The sequence below is a fragment of the Erpetoichthys calabaricus genome, chromosome 2, assembly GCF_900747795.2.
Source record: "Erpetoichthys calabaricus chromosome 2, fErpCal1.3, whole genome shotgun sequence".
Lineage (NCBI taxonomy): Eukaryota > Metazoa > Chordata > Cladistia > Polypteriformes > Polypteridae > Erpetoichthys > Erpetoichthys calabaricus.
The window spans coordinates 218896692-218919191 of record NC_041395.2 but is presented as its reverse complement, the minus strand read 5'-3'; the positions used below and the strand labels follow the sequence as shown (position 1 = coordinate 218919191).

General features: G+C 38.9%; 1 protein-coding gene across 13 annotated transcripts in view; it reads right to left on the bottom strand.

The window, feature by feature from the left end:
• Nucleotides 1-22500, bottom strand: part of usp54a (ubiquitin specific peptidase 54a) — a 307359-nt gene that overhangs the window by 78496 nt on the left and 206363 nt on the right. For all 13 annotated transcript variants that reach the window (XM_028795167.2, XM_028795169.2, XM_028795170.2 and 10 more), the window contains exons 5-6: nt 18465-18578; nt 18085-18167 (exon numbers count right to left, since the gene is read on the bottom strand). In XM_028795167.2, coding sequence (XP_028651000.1) covers nt 18085-18167; nt 18465-18578 — 197 coding nt within the window. The remainder of the gene's footprint in view (nt 1-18084; nt 18168-18464; nt 18579-22500) is intronic.

Sequence of the window (22500 nt, the reverse complement as noted above, 5' to 3'; positions counted from 1 at the left end):
GTATTGTGACACCAAAGCTGTCTGAAAGGTATTTAAAAATCTTGGTCCAAAATGATGTTAGTTTGGTGCAGGCCCAAAACATGTGACCTAGTGAGGCTGGAACTTGATTGCAGCGTTCGCAGGTTGGATTTTGCCCTGGAAACATTTTGGACAATTTTAAGTGAGACAGATGTGCTCGATATATACTTTTTAGTTGAATAATTGTATGCTTTGCATATATGGAGCTCGAGTGAATTCTCTGCATTGCTACCTTCTTCCAAACTTTTCTGATATGTTGAGGGAGAGATCCTTTTCCCATTGTCCTCAGGTCTTTGAAAGGGAGGGACTGTAAAATGGTTTCATATATTGCAGAGATGCAGTCTAAGTCCTTGAAACTGATGAATATATTTTCCAGCATAGAGGGAGGTGGGAGATGAGGGAAATTGGGCATGTTCTGTTTAACAAAGTTTCAAATTTGAAGATAGTAAAAGAAATGTGTTGCTGGAAAGTTAAACTTAGAATGTAATTGTTCATAGGATGCAAAAACGTTGTCTATTTACAGATCTCTAAGTGATTTAATCCCAACTGTTTTCCAGACACTAAAAACTGTTGCGATGGTTGAAAAAGGTGGTTCTCGTGCAGTGGTGCCACCGATAAAGGATTCTCTATCTTAAAAGGTTTCCTACATTGGTTCCATATTCTAAGTGAGTGAAGCACTATTGGGTTATTAGTATATTGGCGATAATTTGCATTTATTGGGGTGCAAAGCAAGGAATATAAAGATGAACTGCAGGATTCCATTTCTATTGCAGACCAAGCCTGCATATGCTCATCTATTTGTGTCAATGTCCAGGTTTTAATATGTTGTATGTTTGCTGGCCAGTAGTAAAACTGAAAGTTAGGTAGAGGCATGCCACCTTCTGCCTCTGGCCTTTGTAGGGTCGCTCTTTGGATACGTGGATGTTTTGAATTCCAAATAAATGTGGTTATGGTTGAATCTAATTTCTTAAAGAACGATTTATTGATGTATATTGGAATATTTTGAAATAAAAAGTGAAGCTTAGGGAGGATATTCATCTTAACAATGTTAATTCTTCCAGCTAAAGTGAGATGAAGGGTTGACCATCTATGCAAGTCTTGCTTGATTTTTTCCATACAAACAGCAAAATTTTGTTGATAAAGAGCTTTATGTTTACCCCTAGATATTTGAACTGATCTGCGATAAAAGGGAAGGTATCCAATCTAATATTGTGTGCTTGAGAATTCACTGGAAAGAGCACACTTTTAGTCAAATTAATTCTGAGACCAGAAATCTTTTGGAATTCTGTTACTGCTGTTAGGACTGTAGACACAGTATTTTGTGGGTTTGAAAAATACAGTACCATATCATCTGCATATAAAGAAATTTTCTGTTCAAGTCCTTCTCTGACAATCCCCTTTATCCCATAAGCATTTCAACAGTGAACTGCCAGTGGCTCAATGGCGATTGCAAAAAGTAGTGGTGACAAGGGGCATAGTGGTGACAAGGGGTATTGACGGATTTTTACCAATAAAAACAATATTAAGATAATAGCTAAGATTCTGCAAATAAAACTAAGTATAGTCTTCCAAAATATCACATGATTAAACCTGGCTTATCCAAGGAGTGCTGTCTCTAGATGCTGAATGGGATTATATACGGCACAAGGAATCCATCCCACATTTACATATTAACTTATTTTAAACTTATGTAGCAAAATAAAAGCCTCCATGAGACTTTTCGCAATCTCATCTCATCAAACTTTGTGATGAATCTTTTAAACTTGTGCTCAGATAAGGTAGAATTGACATCATCTTAGAAAAACGCCACTGTCGAATATTCCAAATACAGGGGCACACTGTTATTCTATCAAAAAACACACAAGATGGAACACAAACAATATAAAAAGCTTGGCAGAGTTCATTATCTGCTTTGAACAAACTTATCACAATAGAAAGAGAAAGGACATTGCACATCCTGCATTCAAATGTAGCTTTGCATCCCATAATTTTAAATTACTTCTCACAAGATATTATTTTGTGTTCAAATATAATCCCTCTTCAAATGCAAAAAGAAAGTGCATGTTTGATATTCTATGTTTAACTATTAAATGAAATCCTCTATTAGGACCCTGGTAAAGGCTTTCCATAGAAGTATTTTATCCATCAGTCCTCCTTTTAAAAATACGACAAACTCTATTCTGCCAGTTCAAAGGTACTTTTCTCCTTTTCCTGGAACAGCAGAAATCTTACCTGAGAACTGCAGCCTTGTGGTTGAAGAAATCCTGGTGCAACTTTATCGTCAGAAACCCTGTGTTTTTGGTAGATCCATTATTGCCAAACATGTCAACTAAAATGTCACAAAATAATTTAAAATTGTTTTGCCAAGATAAGTAACAGTAAGAAATGTACTTGATTTAAGGCTCTTGGGAAACATTTCGCACCATTAAATCAGGTCTGTTAACATGAACGAGAACCTAACAGTTGGGAAGCATCCATACCTCATTTAAAGTCAGCACAAAATGGCTAAGTAGAATCCAGCAGGTATGATAATAGGCACGACAAAACAGATTTGCCTCCCACATAAGCATAAAAATATTAAAGGATAAAATAATTTACCATAAAGAAGCCCTGTGATAGTGGAAAAAAGTAGACTAAATATACAACTATAGATAACCTAGTTTATAGGGAATCACTTTTGGCAAACAAGTCAATTTAAGTTTGAATGCATGCAACAATAAAGGTACATTGGGCTTTGTTTGTCAAGATTCCTTTTCTTTTTAGTATAAAGCAAAACCACATTTTCTATATATCTAGAAAGGCTCATGTAAACTGAAACAGTCAATGCTTTTGAAGTGCAATACACAAAAAATGCTTTCAGAATTTATTAAATGGTACTTGAAAAAAAACTAGACTTCTAAAATATTTTCTTCTTTAATGAATCAAATGTTACAATGCTAATGTTATAAAGCTAGTACATTACCTCAAGTCAAAATGATAATTAATATAACCTATGAGAAACATGAGAAACTAACACCAAATCTAACCTTGGCTCAAAGAGTGAGCATTAATTTACTATTTTTTGTTTATGTTACTTCACAGTGTAATTTTTCTATTTAACATACACATAGTATTACTTTTTTCAACTGAATACTCCATGCTGCTGGAAATGCTAAGGAGTACCAATGTAGGAATTATGGCTGGAAGCAACTTGGCTAGATGGATGTATGGTTAGAATGTGTTTGTGCCAAGGGGGAAATGCAGTAGCTTAAGAATTATAGAAAATATATTACAATAAACAACAATAACCCCATCAAACACAAACTGCTAAAAAGAAGAAAAACTTCTGACTTAGTTTATCCTTCAAAACCTGTTAATCCCTTTTAAACTGCAAATGCTTAAAAAAACCTAAGTTCCATTCAGTTTTCTCTGATATGAATGTGTATGATGTTACAACAGTTTTCTGCGAGAGACCAACAGGTGGTTAAATGCTTGCGTTACTTAAAACTGCTTCTCTTGTCATTGTGAGTTTCCCGCATTGTGTTCAATGGAAAGAAAAAATCTTTAGCCAACCTTTCTTTCATGCAATGTCAGGCTCAAAAGATGTAGCTCTGTAAAAAGGAAGGAGAGTTTGTCCTTTCCTTTTCAGTAATTAACTGCTTACTTAGTCATACATTAAAATTAATAGGTTTTGTTCAGTAGCCATTTAAGGATCAACATGATATATACCCTTTTCATTTACATTGCCATGATCCAGACATTTGATACATACAAACATTTCAAAATATCTGTCTGAAAATATTGTATGGTTACCCTGAATATAAGAGCATACTTTTGTTTCATTAGTAGTGCTTATTTTGATCTACCGTATAAAAAAAATGTGGCATTTGGTGTAAACAAAGACAGTGAAGACAAGGCTTTCAATAACATTTAACATGTAATGTTGACAGTAATTTTTGAACCCTGATGAAGACTTCCAGGAAAAGAAATGTCTTCAGCTAAATTAGCAAGTGTAAGGATCTGAGCAACCCTGAGAAGGGTCAAATTGTTATGGCTAAACGACTGGGTCAGAGCATCTCCAAATTGGCAGGTCTTGTGGGGTTGTTAGTTGTTAGTACTTACCAACAGTGGTCAAAGAACACACACATTGTAACTTACTAACCCTGGCCCCTGCCAAAAGCACCTTCAATGGGCACATGAGTGTCAGAACTGGACCATGGAGCAATGGAAGAAGGTGACAATCTGATGAACCATGTTTTCTTTTAGATCATGTGGGCAGCCAGGCATGTGTGCAGTTTCCCTGGGGAAGAGATGGCAGCAGGATGCACTATGGGAAGAAGCAAGTAGGCGTAGGCAGTGTGATGCTCTGGGCAATGTTCTGCTGGGAAATCTTGGGTGCTGGCATTCATGTGAACATTACTTTGACATGTACCACCTACCTAAAGATTGTTGCAGACCACATAGACCCCCTTCACTGCAATGGTATTCCCTAATGGCAGTGGCCTCTTTCAGCAGGATAATGTGCTCTGCCACACTGCAAAAACTGTTCAGGAATGGTTTGAAGGACATGACAAAGAATTCAAGTTGTTGACTTGGCCTCCAAATTCACCAGATCTCAATCTAATCAAGCACTTGGTCCATGGAGGTCCCACCTTGCAACCTACAGGACTTAAATGATTTGGCTGCCAACGACTTAGTGCCAGATGTCAAATGACACCTTCTGAAGTCTTGTAGAGCACATGCTTCGACATGTCAGAGCTGTTTTGGTGGCACAAGGGGGACTTGCACAATATTAGTCAGGTAATTTTAAAGTTATGGCTGATCACTTGTTCATATTTAATACTTATTTTTCCCCACATGGATCTAACAGATTTTCAATCAATCTGACAATAGTATACAACATTCTGAATCATGTACTACAAAATTTAGTATACCTTTTAACATACGCAGCACAGTGCTTTTTATCAAAAAAAAAAATAACTGCGGTTTACTTTGACCAAATATCTAAATAGATAACATCTAAAGCCTGTGGAAACTGCCAGCTGCAAGATGAAAAATTAAATGTTATGGGAATTAGATTTATAAAAAACTAAATGCAGTTCAGGGTTAATTTACTTACATCACAAATACAAATTTGCAAAGGACTGGAATCTTCCTCTTGCCATCACTTCCAACCTAATCATTACATTGGGGAAACTTTAATTTCTGTACAGTTGTTACACACCCAGTCTGTTAATGGAAAATGTATGCAATGTCACACACGCTGTTGCTCACCGTTTCAAAAAGCTTAGTCCAATTTAGTGTCACGCTGAGGCTAACCGACCATGTCAGCAACACTGTCTGCCAGATAAAAATCAGCCTTGAATGGGAAGTCAACCATTGCTTGGCACACTCACACGGCACCACTTTAAATCTGCCAACCAGCACATCTCTTTAAACTTGTAGAAACTAGAAAGTACTTGAGGGAAAATATGCAAACTCTACACGCAGCATGCACTGGGAAAACAAGATTAGAATCATATAGTCTTTAGATATTAGAAGAACTAAACATATCCAAAAGATATGTAGAGATTTTAAATTGGTTCAGAATGTAATAATGTGTTAAGCAGGGCGGACTTTTAGCCTACAGCCAATTTTGTCAATAAAGACTCCCAAACTGCTATAGTCTTTTTATTGAATAGGTGATGTCAGAAAATTAACTAATTCCCTGGATCTCTTTATTTGTGACTTTTGACCATTATTGCTATTGGTGAGTGTGGAGAGTATACATTTACTGTATGTATACACTGGATTTTTTTTTGGCATGTGTGTTATTTTGTATGTAGTTTTATTTATTCTGTATTGTTAATGGCCCACTGCATGTAGGGTTTATGTGCTTTATAAGAGAAATCCGATATTAAAGGTTTTTACAGTAAGCAAGAAATTTTAAGATTTAAAGTATAGTGTAATCCTATGTTTATTGTGCATTAAAAAGTTATTTTTGACTAAGGGGCTGTAGTTTGTTTAGCATTAAGGATATGGAACTTACATAAATGTTCTTTCATATGCTGACATTTAATTTCTAAATTTCTTAACTATTATTAAACATTTAAAATATCAACAAAAAGCAGTTGACTGTTGTAGAGGTTTTGGCGATAAACTGTTCAGCAGGACTCAAATGGAAACAGATTATGGATTGGCTATGAAGTTCTGCAGAAATATGGAAAAATTCAAAGTCGGCTTTTTTAGATGTATTTGTATTAAAAGTCTTGAAGAAAATCAAATAAAGGTAAGTGCTTATTAAATAGTCATCAACCACTTTAATTCCCAGTTTGGCACCCATACCTTAAGGCTGGAAATACTTCTCCTTTCAAACATTCACTGTAAAAAAACATTACAGATAAAATTCTGTTACAACGAATATCTTTACAATGAAATTTTCATTACAATGAAGTATTTTTATGGTCTCAACAGTTTCCCAATATGACACGAGTCTATAGAAATCTCGTTACTACGAAGTACATTCAGAAGATACAGTGGTACCTTGGTATATGTCTGCTTTGGAATAAGTCCAACTTGGTATACGTCCTGTTTGGACGCCAAAAATTTTGCTTGGTATATGACCTTTGTTTGGAATACAACTCGCGTGCTAGAACACTGCGTGTGGTATAGCGGGTCCGCGGCTTCAAAAAAAGTGCCAGGTTTTAACCCGTATAGCTGTGTTGTTCTCCATGGGCGTGATTGCACAACTGTGGGGACGTTAATGATGTAGTTGGAGCGAGTCGCACCTGCACAGGTGGGCTGTGATTGGGAAGAGTGAGACTGCATTTTTAACCTCGGATTTTATCGGATTTATTTGTTGTTTTTATCCCCACAGATCACTTGTTTTTATGGATATTTATTAAATAATTATTTATTGAAACCAGATGCACTGCACTTTTTGTTTGGACACTGATTTTTGATTTAAATAAAAGCACTTGGCATTCTTGCACTATCCCCTGGCTTCATTTAAGAATTGTCCTCATTTGTCAGCTCATCTCGGTGACATTACAGACGTTGTCGGGTTCAGGACTCCCCGTAAGGACGTATGGGAGCGTTGAGCGGACCTGCATCGTCACACCGCGCGCTACCATACGCTGCCCACGAGCGTCAGTAAGCCAGTTGCTAGCATTCAGTGAACAACCCGCGCTATAACTCTGTGAATTTTCACGTGATTTTGTGTTTTTTCGCGTAAATTTGAATTGATTGTTGAAAAGTATGAAGGTGGCATGCGTATCCGGGACATGGCTGCTGCATACCGTATGCCAAGAACAACGGTATCTACGATTGTGAAAAACAAAGATGTTATTAAAAAAGTAAAGTGAGGTTAAATTTTCTTTCTTTCTTTTTTTTTTTTTAATTAATTTTATTGTAATCATTCGGTACATATAGATCAATTTTTACAAAAAATAGGATTGAAAATAAATCAAACCCCACCCCTGAGAAGGAAAGGAGAGCATGGCCTAAGGAGTAAAAAATAAGGCTTGTAAACATGCCTAAAATTACTGAGTTTAATTGGGCAGAAAAAGATAAATGGAGAAGGAAAAAAAATGTAATTTATTTCATCTAATTGTTTTTGTATTTATGTATTTTAGTATTAAGCAGTGTTTAAATTATTTTATACAACCCCATCAATATATAATATGCCAATAACAATAGGATTTTTTTTCATGGGAATGGATTAATCATTTTCCCTTTATTTCTTATGGAAAAAATTTGTTTGGTATACATCCTGTTTGGTATAAGTCAAAGGATCTGGAACGGATTAAGGATGTATACCGAGATACCACTGTACATTCATTACAACGAAGTGCCCAAAAGACAATGAAATGCCTGAATGAATCATCCACTGAGCAGTTTTTTCTGTCGTCGCAGCTCAGTTGTGAACAACGATCCCCAAACAGAAACATTGTAAAAAAAATTCTTTCTTCGAACTTTCCTCGTACTGTTTTTTTGCTGTTTTTGTTTTCAGTGGTTTTCAGTGATACGTTTTGCTTATTGCTTGTCAACATTTGAAAAACATCCATTGGAATTTAACTGATTGTCACCCTCCTATAGAAACGTCAGACACGAAAAAATAACAGTTCACATAAAAAAAAAATAAAAAAATTTTGCCGCTCTCGATAGCGGCAAAAAGAAAAAAGACATTGCCAGTGAATTCGGAATTTCACCATCGACACTGTCAACTTTCTTGAAAGAATGAGCAAAAAAGAAGCTCGTTCAAGAAACATTCCTATTAATGCGGCACTCATTCAAGAAAATGTGAGGTTTCTAAACTCTTTTGGGACCTCCCCTAACTGGACGACACGCCGAAGAGCGTCCCGAAGTGCGATTACCGCGTCTGTGGAAGACTGTTTATCTGTTGCTAGGGCAACAACAAGCTCACAGCTCTGCTGCGTCTCTCCACCAAAGGAAAAGATCTCGATGGGTGATGCAAGGAACATTGTAAATGCAGGGAACAGGATTACAGTACAACCTCTGGTCACAAACGTTTCCGAACACGTACAAATCGGGTTACGATCAAAAAGTTTGCCAAAATTATGCATCTGTTCATGACCACACGCTTCGGTGGTGAACAAAAACACTGAAGGCCAGTTTCCCCACCCGCGTTCGTATGCGCCAATGATTTCACATTCTCTGTTTCCCATTTTCTTTTGTTTGCGTATACAGGGCCTAACAAAGCAGCTGATGTTGCAAAAGGAGTTATAATGTTAACCAAGCAGAGGCCTCAAGTGCTAGAAGAGGTGGAAAAACTGTTGCTAGTGTGGTTGAATGAAAAGCAACTTGCAGGGGATAGCGTAAGCAAGCCGATCATATGCACGAAAGCCAGGAAGATTCATGGCGATTTGCTGAAAAAAAAATCCTTCTTCGAGTGGCGAAGGTGAGGAATTTAAAGCCAGTAGAGGATGGTTTGAAAAGTTTCGCAAGAGAAGTGGCATTTAATTTTTTTCCCTGTGCTTAAAACTCAAAAAAAAAGTTTACAGTGAGCAGTTTGTAAGTGTCTAGCACGAACTTTTACAATGTTAGTTTTCTCTGTTGTTCAAGGTTTTCTCAGTGTTAATCAATAATTTTTACATTTAGTTTACTATTACACTGTGCATTCTATGGTGTAATTAACTATATTTGTGCTTAAAAATCTTTAAAAAAAATATATTTACATACAGTTTGTACGGTCTGGAACAGATTAATTGTATTTACATACAATCCTATGGGGGAAATTGCTTCGGTTCACGACCAAATCGGTTTACAACCAGAGGTTTGGAACCAGCACTACCTTTATTTGAGATGAAGTAATAGAGTCTGAACAGAGAACCAGTCCATAAAATGGCATACTCACATCCACACCCAAAATTCATTGAAGCACAGGGCTTATTATAATTAAGGTGCCACCTAAGTAATCAGATGATTCAATTTGTAATGAGTACTTAACAGTGGTCTAAAGGTTTCATGATTAACCAATGAAATACACCATACTGTATCTAAAATAATTCGACACTGAAGAAATACACCATAATGCATCTAAGTTTTTCTGATGATATAAATTGCCCTGTGTATATAGCATGCTACACACATGTAGTGAGAAAACAAATTTCTTCCTACACAGCTTGTTTAAAAATATATTTTAATGTTTCCAGATATATTTTGCAGAATTTTAAATGTGCTACTCTCCTAAATTAAATCAGCTAAAAATTGATGTGTGAAATTTTTTAAATGGAATAGTAATGAAAATATTTTAAAATATAAAAAGTTATACATTTTTTGTTTATTGTTATACAATTTATTGTTCTTTATATAATATTCCATTCATTTTTAAACCATTTATCCAAACACAGGGTATGTTGGAAAAGGCATATCCTATCCTGGCTTCATACATTATAAATGGTTTCTATAAACTCAACTAATGAACTTTATCCAAAGTGACAAACTCACTCTGATATTAGGAAAAGCACTAAAACGCTATGCATTAATTTTTAAAATTTACATGTAATGGAGAGATATAAAATGCACTTTAGTACTACAGAATCCAGCCTTCTTATATCAGCACTAAAGCTTTATGAATGTTTTGTTGCTAACACAAAATTATAAGGAACATGTATTGACTGATTTAGAATTAGGTTTTATCTTGTAACTAAAAAGATGTTACAAAAAGAACGATAAATCTTAGATTCAGAATTTTTTTAATCATATATCAAACTTCCTACATAGTGAAAGCCTATTTTCTCATATATACTTTTCACATATAATTTACTTTATGATTTTAACAACTCTACTATTCAGTTTCTTACACTTGACTCGACACTGGTGAAATCAGTGCTGTTTAAACCAATAACATGAACTAACACAAATATGAATACTGTCACTATATACATCTGTATACACCTAGACTCAATCATACACAGTCTCTGTAAGGATTTTACATTCTCCCTGTGAGATGTCCAGTTTCCTCACACATTTAAGAGACAAGCTAATTAGCCTGATTGGCGATCTTAAACTTGGCCTCGTGTGAATGCCTGAGTATGCCCAGGATGCTTCATGACATACTAACAGCAATGTTAGACTCCACATCCACCCCAAACATGCAACATTAAATTTGATTAAATGGATTAATGAATTGAAAGTGTAATGTCATTAGAAGCTGCTTCACTGAAGCAATGAGCATCAAAATGACTACATGCAATTCATATCAACTGACAGTGACAACTCCTGTAGAAAAAAACACTTCATTGTGTGTTGATTAGTATGGAATTAACGATGAAAAGAAGCCTAACAGCCTTTTACAGAATAGTACACACAACATAAATAACTATCCCCTGATCCACACACTGGTCCATTTTTTTTTTAAAAGTAAACCGATCAAGTGCAAACAACATAGCAAGTCTTACGTACAATATCTTGCACATATATGTTCATTTCTTGTACATACAAGATGTTACCTGTACATACAAAGTATTATGTCATATTTACAAATTCTACAGACATACAAGACAGAAGCTCCCTACAAGATTTTTACTATTTGGTCCACAGCATTCATACATGCCTAAACATATTACTTTACATTATCGAAACCAGCAAAATTACTGAATGTGAACAGGTCTATAGAAAAAAGTGTTTGCCAGGATTTCACTTTATTCATTTCACCAGTAAATTACAGATTCAATAGTTATTATGTTTCTAAAAAGTTCATTTACTAACATGCCAAGCATCGCACTTGCATTTACCAGTTTAATCCAATGGTTTACTAAATGATTAGCTCTTCTGCCTAATATTACCACTGTAATATTTGTATCAAATGTCCTGGAATTATCAATGTAACTATTTAATTTTTGCCAACTTTTTTAGTTGCAGTTTTTTTGCCTTACTCAGTAACTTATCCACTGTATCCTTTATAAAGAAATACTTCCTAAAATTTCTGTGAAATTCATCCTTAACAATCTTCCACCTGTACCCTTGTATTCTTAGTAAATGTCTCATTTTAAAGCAAAAGCTGGCATGCACCCTACTAAGTTTCTCTTTGTAATTTTAAACACTTGTAGTATTACACAACCTCTAAATTACTGCTTGCTTTTAAAGAAAATCCAACTCCTTCAGCCTTTCTTCAAAGGTTATTCCACACAATCCTGGAATTAACCAAGTAGATTATCTCTCAACCTGTTACTCTGTTCTGTTCTGTATCTCTGTTACTGTTCCATATGTATTTTATACAGTACTAGCTGACGCCCGCTGTAGCATACAGTGGTGTAAGAATAGGTACGGAAACGGTGAGAAAGGAATTCAGAAATCAAGAAGAAATAAATACTTCTTTAAAGTGTGCATACAGAATTTCCGGCCAAGCAGGATTAAATGCGAAAGTGATAAATAAATCAGGCTTTCCGAATTTACGCACTATGGCCATGGCATCCTGATAGTTTTGTTGCATGTATCTTGGACTTCCTGGAAATGTGGATGGTAATATGATCATTTTGCCAACACGAACGTTATTTTCAGTGTTTGCTTGCAGTGCGTCAGATAGTTCGACGCGCAGATCTTGTTGATGTAATCTGAGATAGTTGACACGCACGCCCTCTGTTTTAACATACGCATCTACGACGTACTGTTGGAATAATTTGCCGCTGGAGTGCAAAATACTAAATATATTCCTCATTGCTAATCTGTACGCGTAAAATTGGCACTGAGTAAGCCTTATTTGCTTGGCGGTTCTTTTATCGGGAACATGTTGTAAATCTTTGTGCCAGCCAATGTCTCCATAAGGGAATAAAAGTGGGCAAACCATACGATCGCAATTCATATTGAGTGTGGAAATCTGTTTACTGGAGTTGCCTATGGGATAGATGCAAATGTCCCTTTCGGAAGGTGTTTCGCCATCTTCTCCGAAAAAAATTGCTGCAATGTCGGCGCATTGTATCGTTGTAAATCCTGCCTAGGGTTTTTCTTGAAAACCATTCGTACAGATGCTGTTGGATTGGACTAAGCGATTTCATGCATGTGTTTGTTATGATTTAGCGAAGGGGTTGATGGTTCTGAGCATGGAATCTAGCTGGAGAAGTACATTTTCGCTGCATACAGAATTTGCTTTATTTTGTAAGCGTACTTTAGTAGCTTGCGCTGCGTCAAAAACATACAACTGTCCATATCCTGGAGAGGTAGAAGTGTTAGCGTATAGTGGAGAGATTTGGTGATAAATTTGCCCATGTATTTTAAAACAGTATGGTCCGTGGCCAGGAGGTCGAGTTATCTGTGCACCCATGGAAACAAACGCTAGAGAAGGGTTGTATTCTCGAATGTGTTAATGATAATTTTTAGCTTCTGATGTTTGCTGTGTAAGAAGCTGTTGTAAAGACACAGGTGGCTCCCACAAGGGTTGTAAAGCTACTTTACCGTTGTGGCAGCACCTCGAGTACTTGTTGAGATGTATTACGTTCAGCAGGCCAGTATAGTGTATGACATGGAAGACGACGAATAGGAATCAAGAAATGCCGTGTCGGCTGCGTGTGGGCGGGACCGGTTTTGAAGTGGAAGCAGGATGAACCAGAAGAGAAATATATATAAGAGATTTTAGGTGCGGTCTTATAAAGTGGATTACAGAGTTTAAGTAAAACTTCTGTTAACCTGTATTTCATAGAGCATACGGGTTAATGACCTTGTAACATTTGCACTGTGTAACATCAAGATTTCCTGAGGCTACTGAGATGAACAGATATGACTTTGTATAGTTCAATTAGTGTAGTATCCCAGTGCCCTTCTTTCATATATTAATACTTTTTTCTTTCTGCAACAAGTTGAGTGACATAAGTTAAAATGTAAATGGTTGTGTGACATGAAATCTATGACAACTTCTGGTGGAAATTTTGGGTTTGTCCTCCAAAATATCACAGTCTTGTAGACTGGTGGATCCATCACTAGTTCACTTATTCTTCTTGACAATGCTATTCTCACTAGGCCTGCACTATCTGCAAAGCATCAGTTACAGTGACCAATAGGGCAATACTTCAAGCAAAGGGGCCTTTTATGAATCATTTTATTGGATGTTTTCATATACTTTTCTTTTTTGTTGTGCCTTTATAGTCATCATCAATATGCTTTGTACCACACTTTATTTATTACATTGAGGAAGCTACAAGTTGAACAGAATTAGAATGGTTATTAGACTTATGTGCAAGGCTTAAACAAAGTATGTTAATCTGCCTCAATACAAATTAATGTTGCTCTAAATGCTGCAATAGTGGGATTAAGCTGTCCTTATAGCGGCATGTTATTCTACATGTCTGTGAGTTAGTGCTTGAGGATTTAATGCCTGGTTGTAGATAGTTATATCTCCCAGCTTCATTTCAGAATGCACACTTGTCTTTGCACAAATGTACAAAAACGATCCTCCTTTAACATTGTATTTTTAAATAAGCAGCAAGGGCTATGCAAATTTTAATCTGACTTAAACATAAAATGAGACTGTAACTGGATCTTATCAAGATCCCGAGATACTTGAACTCCTCCACTTGGGGCAGGATCTCACTCCCAACCCTGAGCGGGCACGCCACCCTTTTCCAGCTGACAACCATGGTCTCGGATTTGGAGGTGCTGATTCCCATCCCAGCCGCTTCACACTCAGCTGCGAACCGATCCAGAGAGAGCTGAAGATCACGGCCTGATGAAGCAAACAGGACAACATCATCTGCAAAAAGCAGTGACCCAATCCTGAGTCCACCAAGCCGGACCCCCTCAACACCCTGGCTGCGCCTAGAAATTCTGTCCATAAAAGTTATGAACAGAATCGGTGACAAAGGGCAGCCCTGGCAGAGTCAAACTCTCACTGGAAACGGGTTCGACTTACTGCTAGCAATGCGGACCAAGCTCCGATACCGATCGTACAGGAACCGAACAGCTCTTATCAGGGGGTCTGGTATCCCATACTCTCGGAGCACCCCCCACAGGATTCCCCGAGGGACACGGTCGAACGCCTTTTCCAAGTCCACAAAACACATGTAGACTGGTTGGGCGAACTCCCATGCACCCTCCAGGACCCTGCTAAGGGTGTAGAGCTGGTCCACTGTTCCGCGACCAGGATGAAAACCACACTGTTCCTCCTGAATCTGAGGTTCAACTATCCAACGGACCCTCCTCTCCAGAACCCGAATAGACTTTTCCAGGGAGGCTGAGGAGTGTGATCCCTCTGTAATTGGAACACACCCTCCGGTCCCCCTTCTTAAAGAGGGGGACCACCACCCCGGTCTGCCAATCCAGAAGCACTGTCCCTGATGTCCATGCGATGTTGCAGAGACGTGTCAACCAAGACAGCCCTACAACATCCAGAGCCTTGAGGAACTCCGGGCTTATCTCATCCACCCCCGGGGCCCTGCCACCAAGGAGTTTTTTGACCACCTCGGTGACCTCAGTTCCAGAGATGGGGAAGCCCACCTCCAAGTCCCCAGGCTCTGCTTCCTCATTGGAAGGCATGTTAATGGGATTGAGGAGGTCTTCGAAGTACTCCCCCCCACCGACCCACAACGTCCCGAGTCGAGGTCAGCAGCACACCATCCCCACCATACACAGTGTTGACACTGCACTGCTTCCCCCTCCTGAGATGCCGGACGGTGGACCAGAATCTCCTTGAAGTCGTCTGAAAGTCGTTCTCCATGGCCTCCCCAAACTCCTCCCATGCCCGAGTTTTTGCCTCAGCAACCACCGAAGCCGCATTCCGCTTGGCCTGCCGGTACCTATCAGCTGCCTCCAGAGTCCCACAGGACAAAAGGGACCGGTAGGACTCCTTCTTCAGCTTGACAGCATCCCTCACCGCCGGTGTCCACCAACGGGTTCGGGGATTGCCGCCACGACAGGCACCGACTACCTTACGGCCACAGCTCCGGTCAGCCGCCTCAACAATGGAGGCACAGAACATGGGCAATTCGGACTCAATTTCCCCCACTTCCCTCGGGACATGGTCGAAGTTCTGCCGGAGGTGGGAGTTGAAGCTACTTTAGACAGAGGGCTCTGCCAGACGTTCCCAGCAGACCTTCACAACACGTTTGGGTCTACCAGGCCTGACCGGCATCCTCCCCCACCATCGGAGCCAACTCACCACCAGGTGGTGATCAGTTGACAGCTCCGCCCCTCTCTTCACCCGAGTGTCCAAGACATGTGGCCGCAAGTCCGACGACACAACCAAAAAGTAGATCATCGAACTGAGGCCTAGGGTGTCCTGGTGCACATATGAACACCCCTATGCTTGAACATGGTGTTTGTTATGGACAATCCGTGATGAGCACAGAAGTCCAATAACAAAACACCACTCGGGTTCAGATCGGGGGGGCCATTCCTCCCAATCATGCCCTTCCAGGTCTCACTGTCATTGCCCACGTGAGCATTGAAGTCTCCCATCAGTATGAGGGAGTCCCCAGAAGGTATGCCCTTAAGCACCCCCTCCAGGGACTCCAAAAAGGGTGGGTACTCCGAACTGCTGTTCGGTGCATACGCACAAACAACAGTTAGGACCCATCCCCCCACCTGAAGGCGGAGGGAGGCTACCCTCTTGTCCACCGGGGTAAACCCCAATGTATAGGCTCCAAGTCGGGGGGCAATAAGTATGCCCACACCCGCTCGGCGCCTCTCACCGGGGGCAACTCCAGAGTGGTAGAGAGTCCAGCCCCTCTCAAGGAGATTGGTTCCAGAGTCCAAGCTGTGCGTCGAGGTGAGCCCGACTATATCTAGCCGGAACCTCTCAACCTCGTGCACTAGCTCAGGCTCCTTCCCCTTCAGAGAGGTGACATTCCACATCCCACGTCAAGGTCCCCGCCTTCGGGCACTACCCAACTCACACTGCACCCGACCTCCTTGGCCCCTCCCATAGGTAGTGAGCCCATGGGAAGGGGGACCTACGTTGCCTCTTCGGGCTATGCCTGGCCGAGCGCCATGGGTGTAAGCCCGACCACCAGGCCTGGCTCCAGAGGGGGGCCCCAGTGACCCACGTCCGGGCGAGGGAAAACGCTGTCCAAATTTTGTATTCATCATGGAAGTTTTATTGAACCGCACTTTGTCTCATTCCTCACCTAGGACCAGTTTGCCCTGGGTGGCCCTACCAGACGCATAAAGCCCCGGACAACAGAGCTCCTAGGATCATTGGGACACACAAACCCCTCCACCACGATAAGGTTGCTTGAATAACGCTTGCAAATGTAACCTACACCAATGTATCTGTGAGCCAAAATCAACCATCCACCTGGAGACTCAAGTCACATATTCCTATACACAGTTGAACTTTTCCTCACTTGTTTAAATCCTAGCAATTCTGAAATGGAACACTGTGAAATGTCATGAGAACTTGTGAATGAAAATGGAACTTCTTTGGCTTGCAGGAAACATGGAATTTTCATCATTAGCTTTGAGGTAGCTGACGTACTTATCACAATGGTGCTTTTTTAGACAACCAATCAAGTTCACTAAATATTTTACTATGGTCTTGCAACTTAAGACATTTGCTAGAACAGTTTTGTATGCTATTTTGTTGATGCCATCTTTCACGACAGAAAAAGTTCTGCAACAGAAGACATTGTAAACTCAGCAAACTACACATTGTGAACATGATATCAGCTATGCATCTACTTTGTGAACTTTTACAGTTTCGTGAAAAAGTTTGGACACCTTGGCCAAACTACATACTTTGCTGACATTTGAAGTTAAAAAAATTATTTTATTTTTTGTTACTTCTATAGTGCATCTAATAAATCCTAACCAGCACATTACATTTTCATTAAAATGCCATTGTTTTAGTTTATTTGCTGTCTAAGACGCATTTACAATTTTTTACTTCCAACATCAACAAAACGTGACTGGCCAAGGCTATCTTAAATTTTACATGGAATTGTATATAACTAATGCCTTTGCAGATCTGCCTAGTACCTTAGAAATTTACCTGACAGTTGAGCTGATGTCATATTTTGTCCCTTAATAGGCAGACTGCACAGTGTGTCTATTTTTTTGTATAAATACCTTTGGATATAAATCAGTAATTCTACTTCTTGTAAAAAATAGTTTAAAACTTTAGTTTAAAAAATTCAGAAAACAAAGGAAAAAAGTGAGACTAATCCATGCGGTTTTCACTATAGTGGAGAGATGTGTTTTTCATTCTAGCCAGTTTCCTAAATAAACGTCAATTACTGCCAGTAATGAAACATCTTCTAATTTAGGCTTAATTTTAGTTGCTTGTATGAATCACTCTTCAGCTCTTAAACACCCATAGTTTAAAAAGGTAACAATGAAATGCAAATGAGAAAAAAAACTATCAGGAAAGTCTGCTGCATGTTAACCTGTGTGTGTTTATCATAAAAGAATCCATTGTTAAAATATGCCTTGATCCAGAAAAACATTTTATGATTTCTCAGCAAATAAAATCTACAATATTTGGAATGCTTAACATGACAGGCTAAATACACTATCGAGCAATATAATTAATGTGTTTAAAAATAAGAAATAGATTTGAATTAAGAAAAATCTGTATTCAATGTGATACTCCAGGAACAGTGACTGCTGATACCAATAACAAAATGTCACATTTTGCATTACCCATCATTATACACTCACCACAAAGATGTTGTTGAGATGTAGTGCACCATCTGAATAAAAGGAAGCGGGTCTGAAGTAGCCCCACAACTGCTGCAGACACACTGCAACACAAACAAAAAAAATAAAAATCCTAATAAAAATGCCTTATTTACATTCCCAGAACTTTGACAATCAGTTTGGAATTTTGTCAGTTGATCCAAATTAATGAGATTAAGCCAAAATAAATGTGACAGCAACACCATTTGCATAATAAGCCAGATGTTAGCAGTAACTGAACACCTAACTCACTTGACATCAAACATACTACCTAAATCTGACTATTATCTACAGATAGTCTAAGGAGTGGATCATTAAGTTAAACATAAACAATTAAAAAAAAATGTTCTGACAAAACTTACCTGCTCAAAAAGGGTCATTGCAAATTTCTGGTGTGGAATACAGTGCCGTGCAGTGCAAATATCTTCCTTGCTCTCATCAGAGATATGGAAATGAATCCGTGTTAAGATATTTTCCTATAAATTAAAAGGAAAGTTTTAAGAATGAACTCCCTCTCTTACATGAAAGGTAAATAAAAGCTTACTCATGCACACTCCGACACTTACACTTATATTTGGGCTAATGTGGAATAGCCAATTAACCTAACCTGTAACTCTTTGGTGATGTGGAATTAAAGCCCATATAGACATGGCAAGGTGGAACAAATTCTGCATGGATATAAAACCAGGAATGGTATTTTAATTCAGAATGTTGTATTCATGAAGCAGCAACACTACTACATGACAAGTTGCAACTGGTCAGACACAAAAGTAAGAATTTAACTCTCAATACTACTACTAACCACTGTGCTACCATATCACTAACATTATACGTTCCTTGGAAAGTTAAGAACAAACAATCCCTTGGTGACTGACGTACTGATGGTATCCTTGCAGGTGGAAGTAGAAGGAGTGCTGAGTGTTTATGTTACAGATGTGTGACAGTTAAGTAAAATACAAACTTTCTTCACTCAAAACTTAAGTGTTTTTGGTTGCCAATAAGGAGCCATGGAGAAATATTTTAAACTCCATTAGCTTTATTTTTTTTTTACATTTGCACAGGAGCAAATGCAGCTGAGGGTTTGGAAAAATTATTTGTATTCAAACTGTACTGCCTGTGAGGAGTGGCACAGGGCAGAAAGCAGTCGCAGAAACCAGTAAGTCCTTAAGTAAATAAACTGCATCACTGCAACAATAGTTAAGAGTAACATCAATTCCTTAGTGGGAAAACTAAGGTATACAACAAATAATTGGCTAGAGCACTATATAGCACTTGTACAGTAAAGTGGTAGCGGTAGTAGAGACTGAGTGAACATACGTTGATAACAAAGAATGGTTTCATTTTAAGTACCAGTAGGTTGATAACTTAAAGCCAAGTTAAAAAAAAGGGGGCTCCCAAGTGCACAGACAGGCATCTAAAGAGGGAGCGACAATCATGGGCAAGCGGCGGAAAAAACAGGCAAGTGAATATAAAAAAAACTAGCAGCAGATATTCAGTTATTAAGTAGTGTGTACAAGGTTTCACTTGATAGAACAATTCTTAGCACTTAGGAAAGTTAGCTCTATAAAGAAGGTGACAGCGTTAGTGTTCATTAATAAGAAGCAGCACAAACGGTGCAGACAAGTGGCGGCAAGTTTTCGTTCTAACCATCTTCTTAATTAGTCAGCCATTTTTGCTGCTGATTAACTTGTTTTGCCTTGGTTTTAATTGACGTGACTCAGACCCCTTAGTTGTTTCTTTTTTTCTTAATGAGTAGCCAAACAATAATAAACTTTTCACCTCGAACGGATACTCAAAATCATTCATTAATCGGAGTCTACACAGCAGGCGCCAAAGGAATCAGCATACAAGCGACGTAAATCAGAACCCCCACCCCACCTGGCATTCACTCCCGTACCACCATAATGTGTCAGAAGACACGGCACGCACCCTGACCAAGTGGGGCATCAAAATAGCACATAAACCCACCAACAATCTGCGCATGGTCCTGTTTAATGCTAAAAACAAGAAATCGACAGCCGAAACACGAAACGCAGTTTATAGTATTCCATGCAATTCTTGCTCAGCTGTATACATAGGACAAACGTCAAAAAAAATCTCAACACGTGTACAGGAACATCGCAACGCTGTCAGAAAAAAGGACGCACTATCTTTGATCTATGCACATACTAAATCGACAGGACACACATTCAACTGGGACAACCTGAAAGTAAAATTTAAGGCCAGTACAAAAAGCGCCAGAGAGTTGGCCGAGTCTTGGCTATCAGATGAAAACGCCATCAACAGACACTTGGACATAAATCCAGCATATGCCAACTTAAGAAGGACATATGCACTTTAATTTAACGATACACCCCCCCCCTTTTGATCATACGGACTTAGTCAGCTCCACCCACCCCAACCCCCCCCCCCCCCCCCCCCCCCCCCCCCCCATATACTGATTGTGTTACTATATATTGCCTTTGATTCTTGTAAGTCTAAGCATTATCCTCTGATGAAGACCCCTGATAGGGGTTGAAAGCTCAGGAATAAAACTATTTTATGATACGTGATTCGTTTTTTCTCCCTTTGTGGATCTCCAACTGCAAATATATTATATATATATATATATATATATATATAAACTGTATATATATATACATATATATACATATATACTGTATATATACATATCTACTTAGTGGCTCCTGTATTTAGGATATAGCAGGTTGGATAATGGATGGATGGACATTTGTATGCATAGCCCCATTTGCCCGTTTTCGTTTTTTTTCTTTCTTCAGTAATATTTCAGCAAACGCGGAGCTTGTCAGTTCAAATCCTGGTACTGACACCACTGTGTGACCCTAAGGAAGTCACTTCACCTGCATGTTGTGCAAAAAACAAAAGTAATGTAACAAATTGTACCTCAGATGTTGTAAGTTGGTGGAATAAAGGCATAAGTAAAATAGATAAATATGTATTATACACATAGGAACTATTCATTTATTTTCAGTTAAGTCATCTGCAGCAAACTTTTATAAATGAGGGTTTCTGATTAATAAAAGGCAAAGCCCTCACTGACTCACTGACTGACTGACTGATTGACTGACTGACTCACTCATCACTAATTGTCCAACTTCCCGTGTAGGTGGAAGGCTAAAATTTGGCAGGCTGATTCCTTACAGCTTACTTACAAAAGTTAGGCAGGTTTCATTTCGAAATTCAACGCGTAATGGTCATAACTGGAACCTCATTTTTGACAATATACTGTAATGGACGGCAGCTTGATGGCCATGGGAGGCGGAGTTGAGTGTCACGTCATCACGCCTCCCACGTAATCACGTGAAAAGACTGTGAACTGAGTAAGGAGAAATGAAGGAAGAGCCGCAAACAGCGAAGAACAAAAAATTAATTAAACAATTGAGAAGGGAGCGAGTGAAGCATACAAGCATCTTCATAAGGGAAACAAAGCACGGTGTAAAACATAAGTTTAAATTAAGTTTATTGAAACGCTCCCGTTGCGGATTGCAATAACATATTCGCGAGATAAAAGAAATCAGTAGGGAGAAATGAAGGAAGAGCCGCAAACAGCGAAGAACAAAAAATTCATTAAACAATTGAGAAGGGAGCGAAACAATAAGAAGCCAGCGAGTGAAGCATACAAGCATGTTCATAAGGGAAACAAAGCACGGTGTAAAACTTAAGTTTAAATTAAGTTTATAGAAACGCTCCCGCTGCGGATTGCAATAACATATTCGCGAGATAAAAGTTTAATGAGAAGACACGAGGTATAAACGAACCACACGCCGTAGCGCAACGTTAGGGGCAACAGTTTCAACCATTCTATGATCTGCTTCTCGCAACTGAAAGACGGCACATGGTGGATGTTAGCCGACTTGCTGACCGCAACGTTAGGGGCTTCAACTCTGGCGCTGACGATAGAAATTCGATTCCCGAGAGGGGATGAAGTGAGTGTGTATGCCTGATGAGCCCAGAATTAGGAAGAAACACGTGTCGCATACTCTTTGCATTATTTGAAAGTAAACTATTAAAACCATTCTATGATCAGCTTCTGGGAACAGAAAGAGGGCACGTGGCGGATGTAAGGCGACTTCCTGACCAACCACAAGCGTTACCTGGCAGGTAACCACCCATACAGTCAGATTGTGATTCAGAAAACGAATGCCATGAATGTAATTACCACGATCTACATACTGTCAAATAAACGAAACACACGCCGTAGCGCGACAGCTGTGAAAAGCGAGGTTCAGAAAAAAACAGATCCTTAACAAATTGTTATTGGTATACTGTATTTTCAATCTGTTTAAAAAGGTTTTCTTTTCTTAAAAAATTAAAAGCAGTACTTCGCCGCAACGAAGCGCGAGAATTTGGCTATATATATATCTGCTTCTCACACTT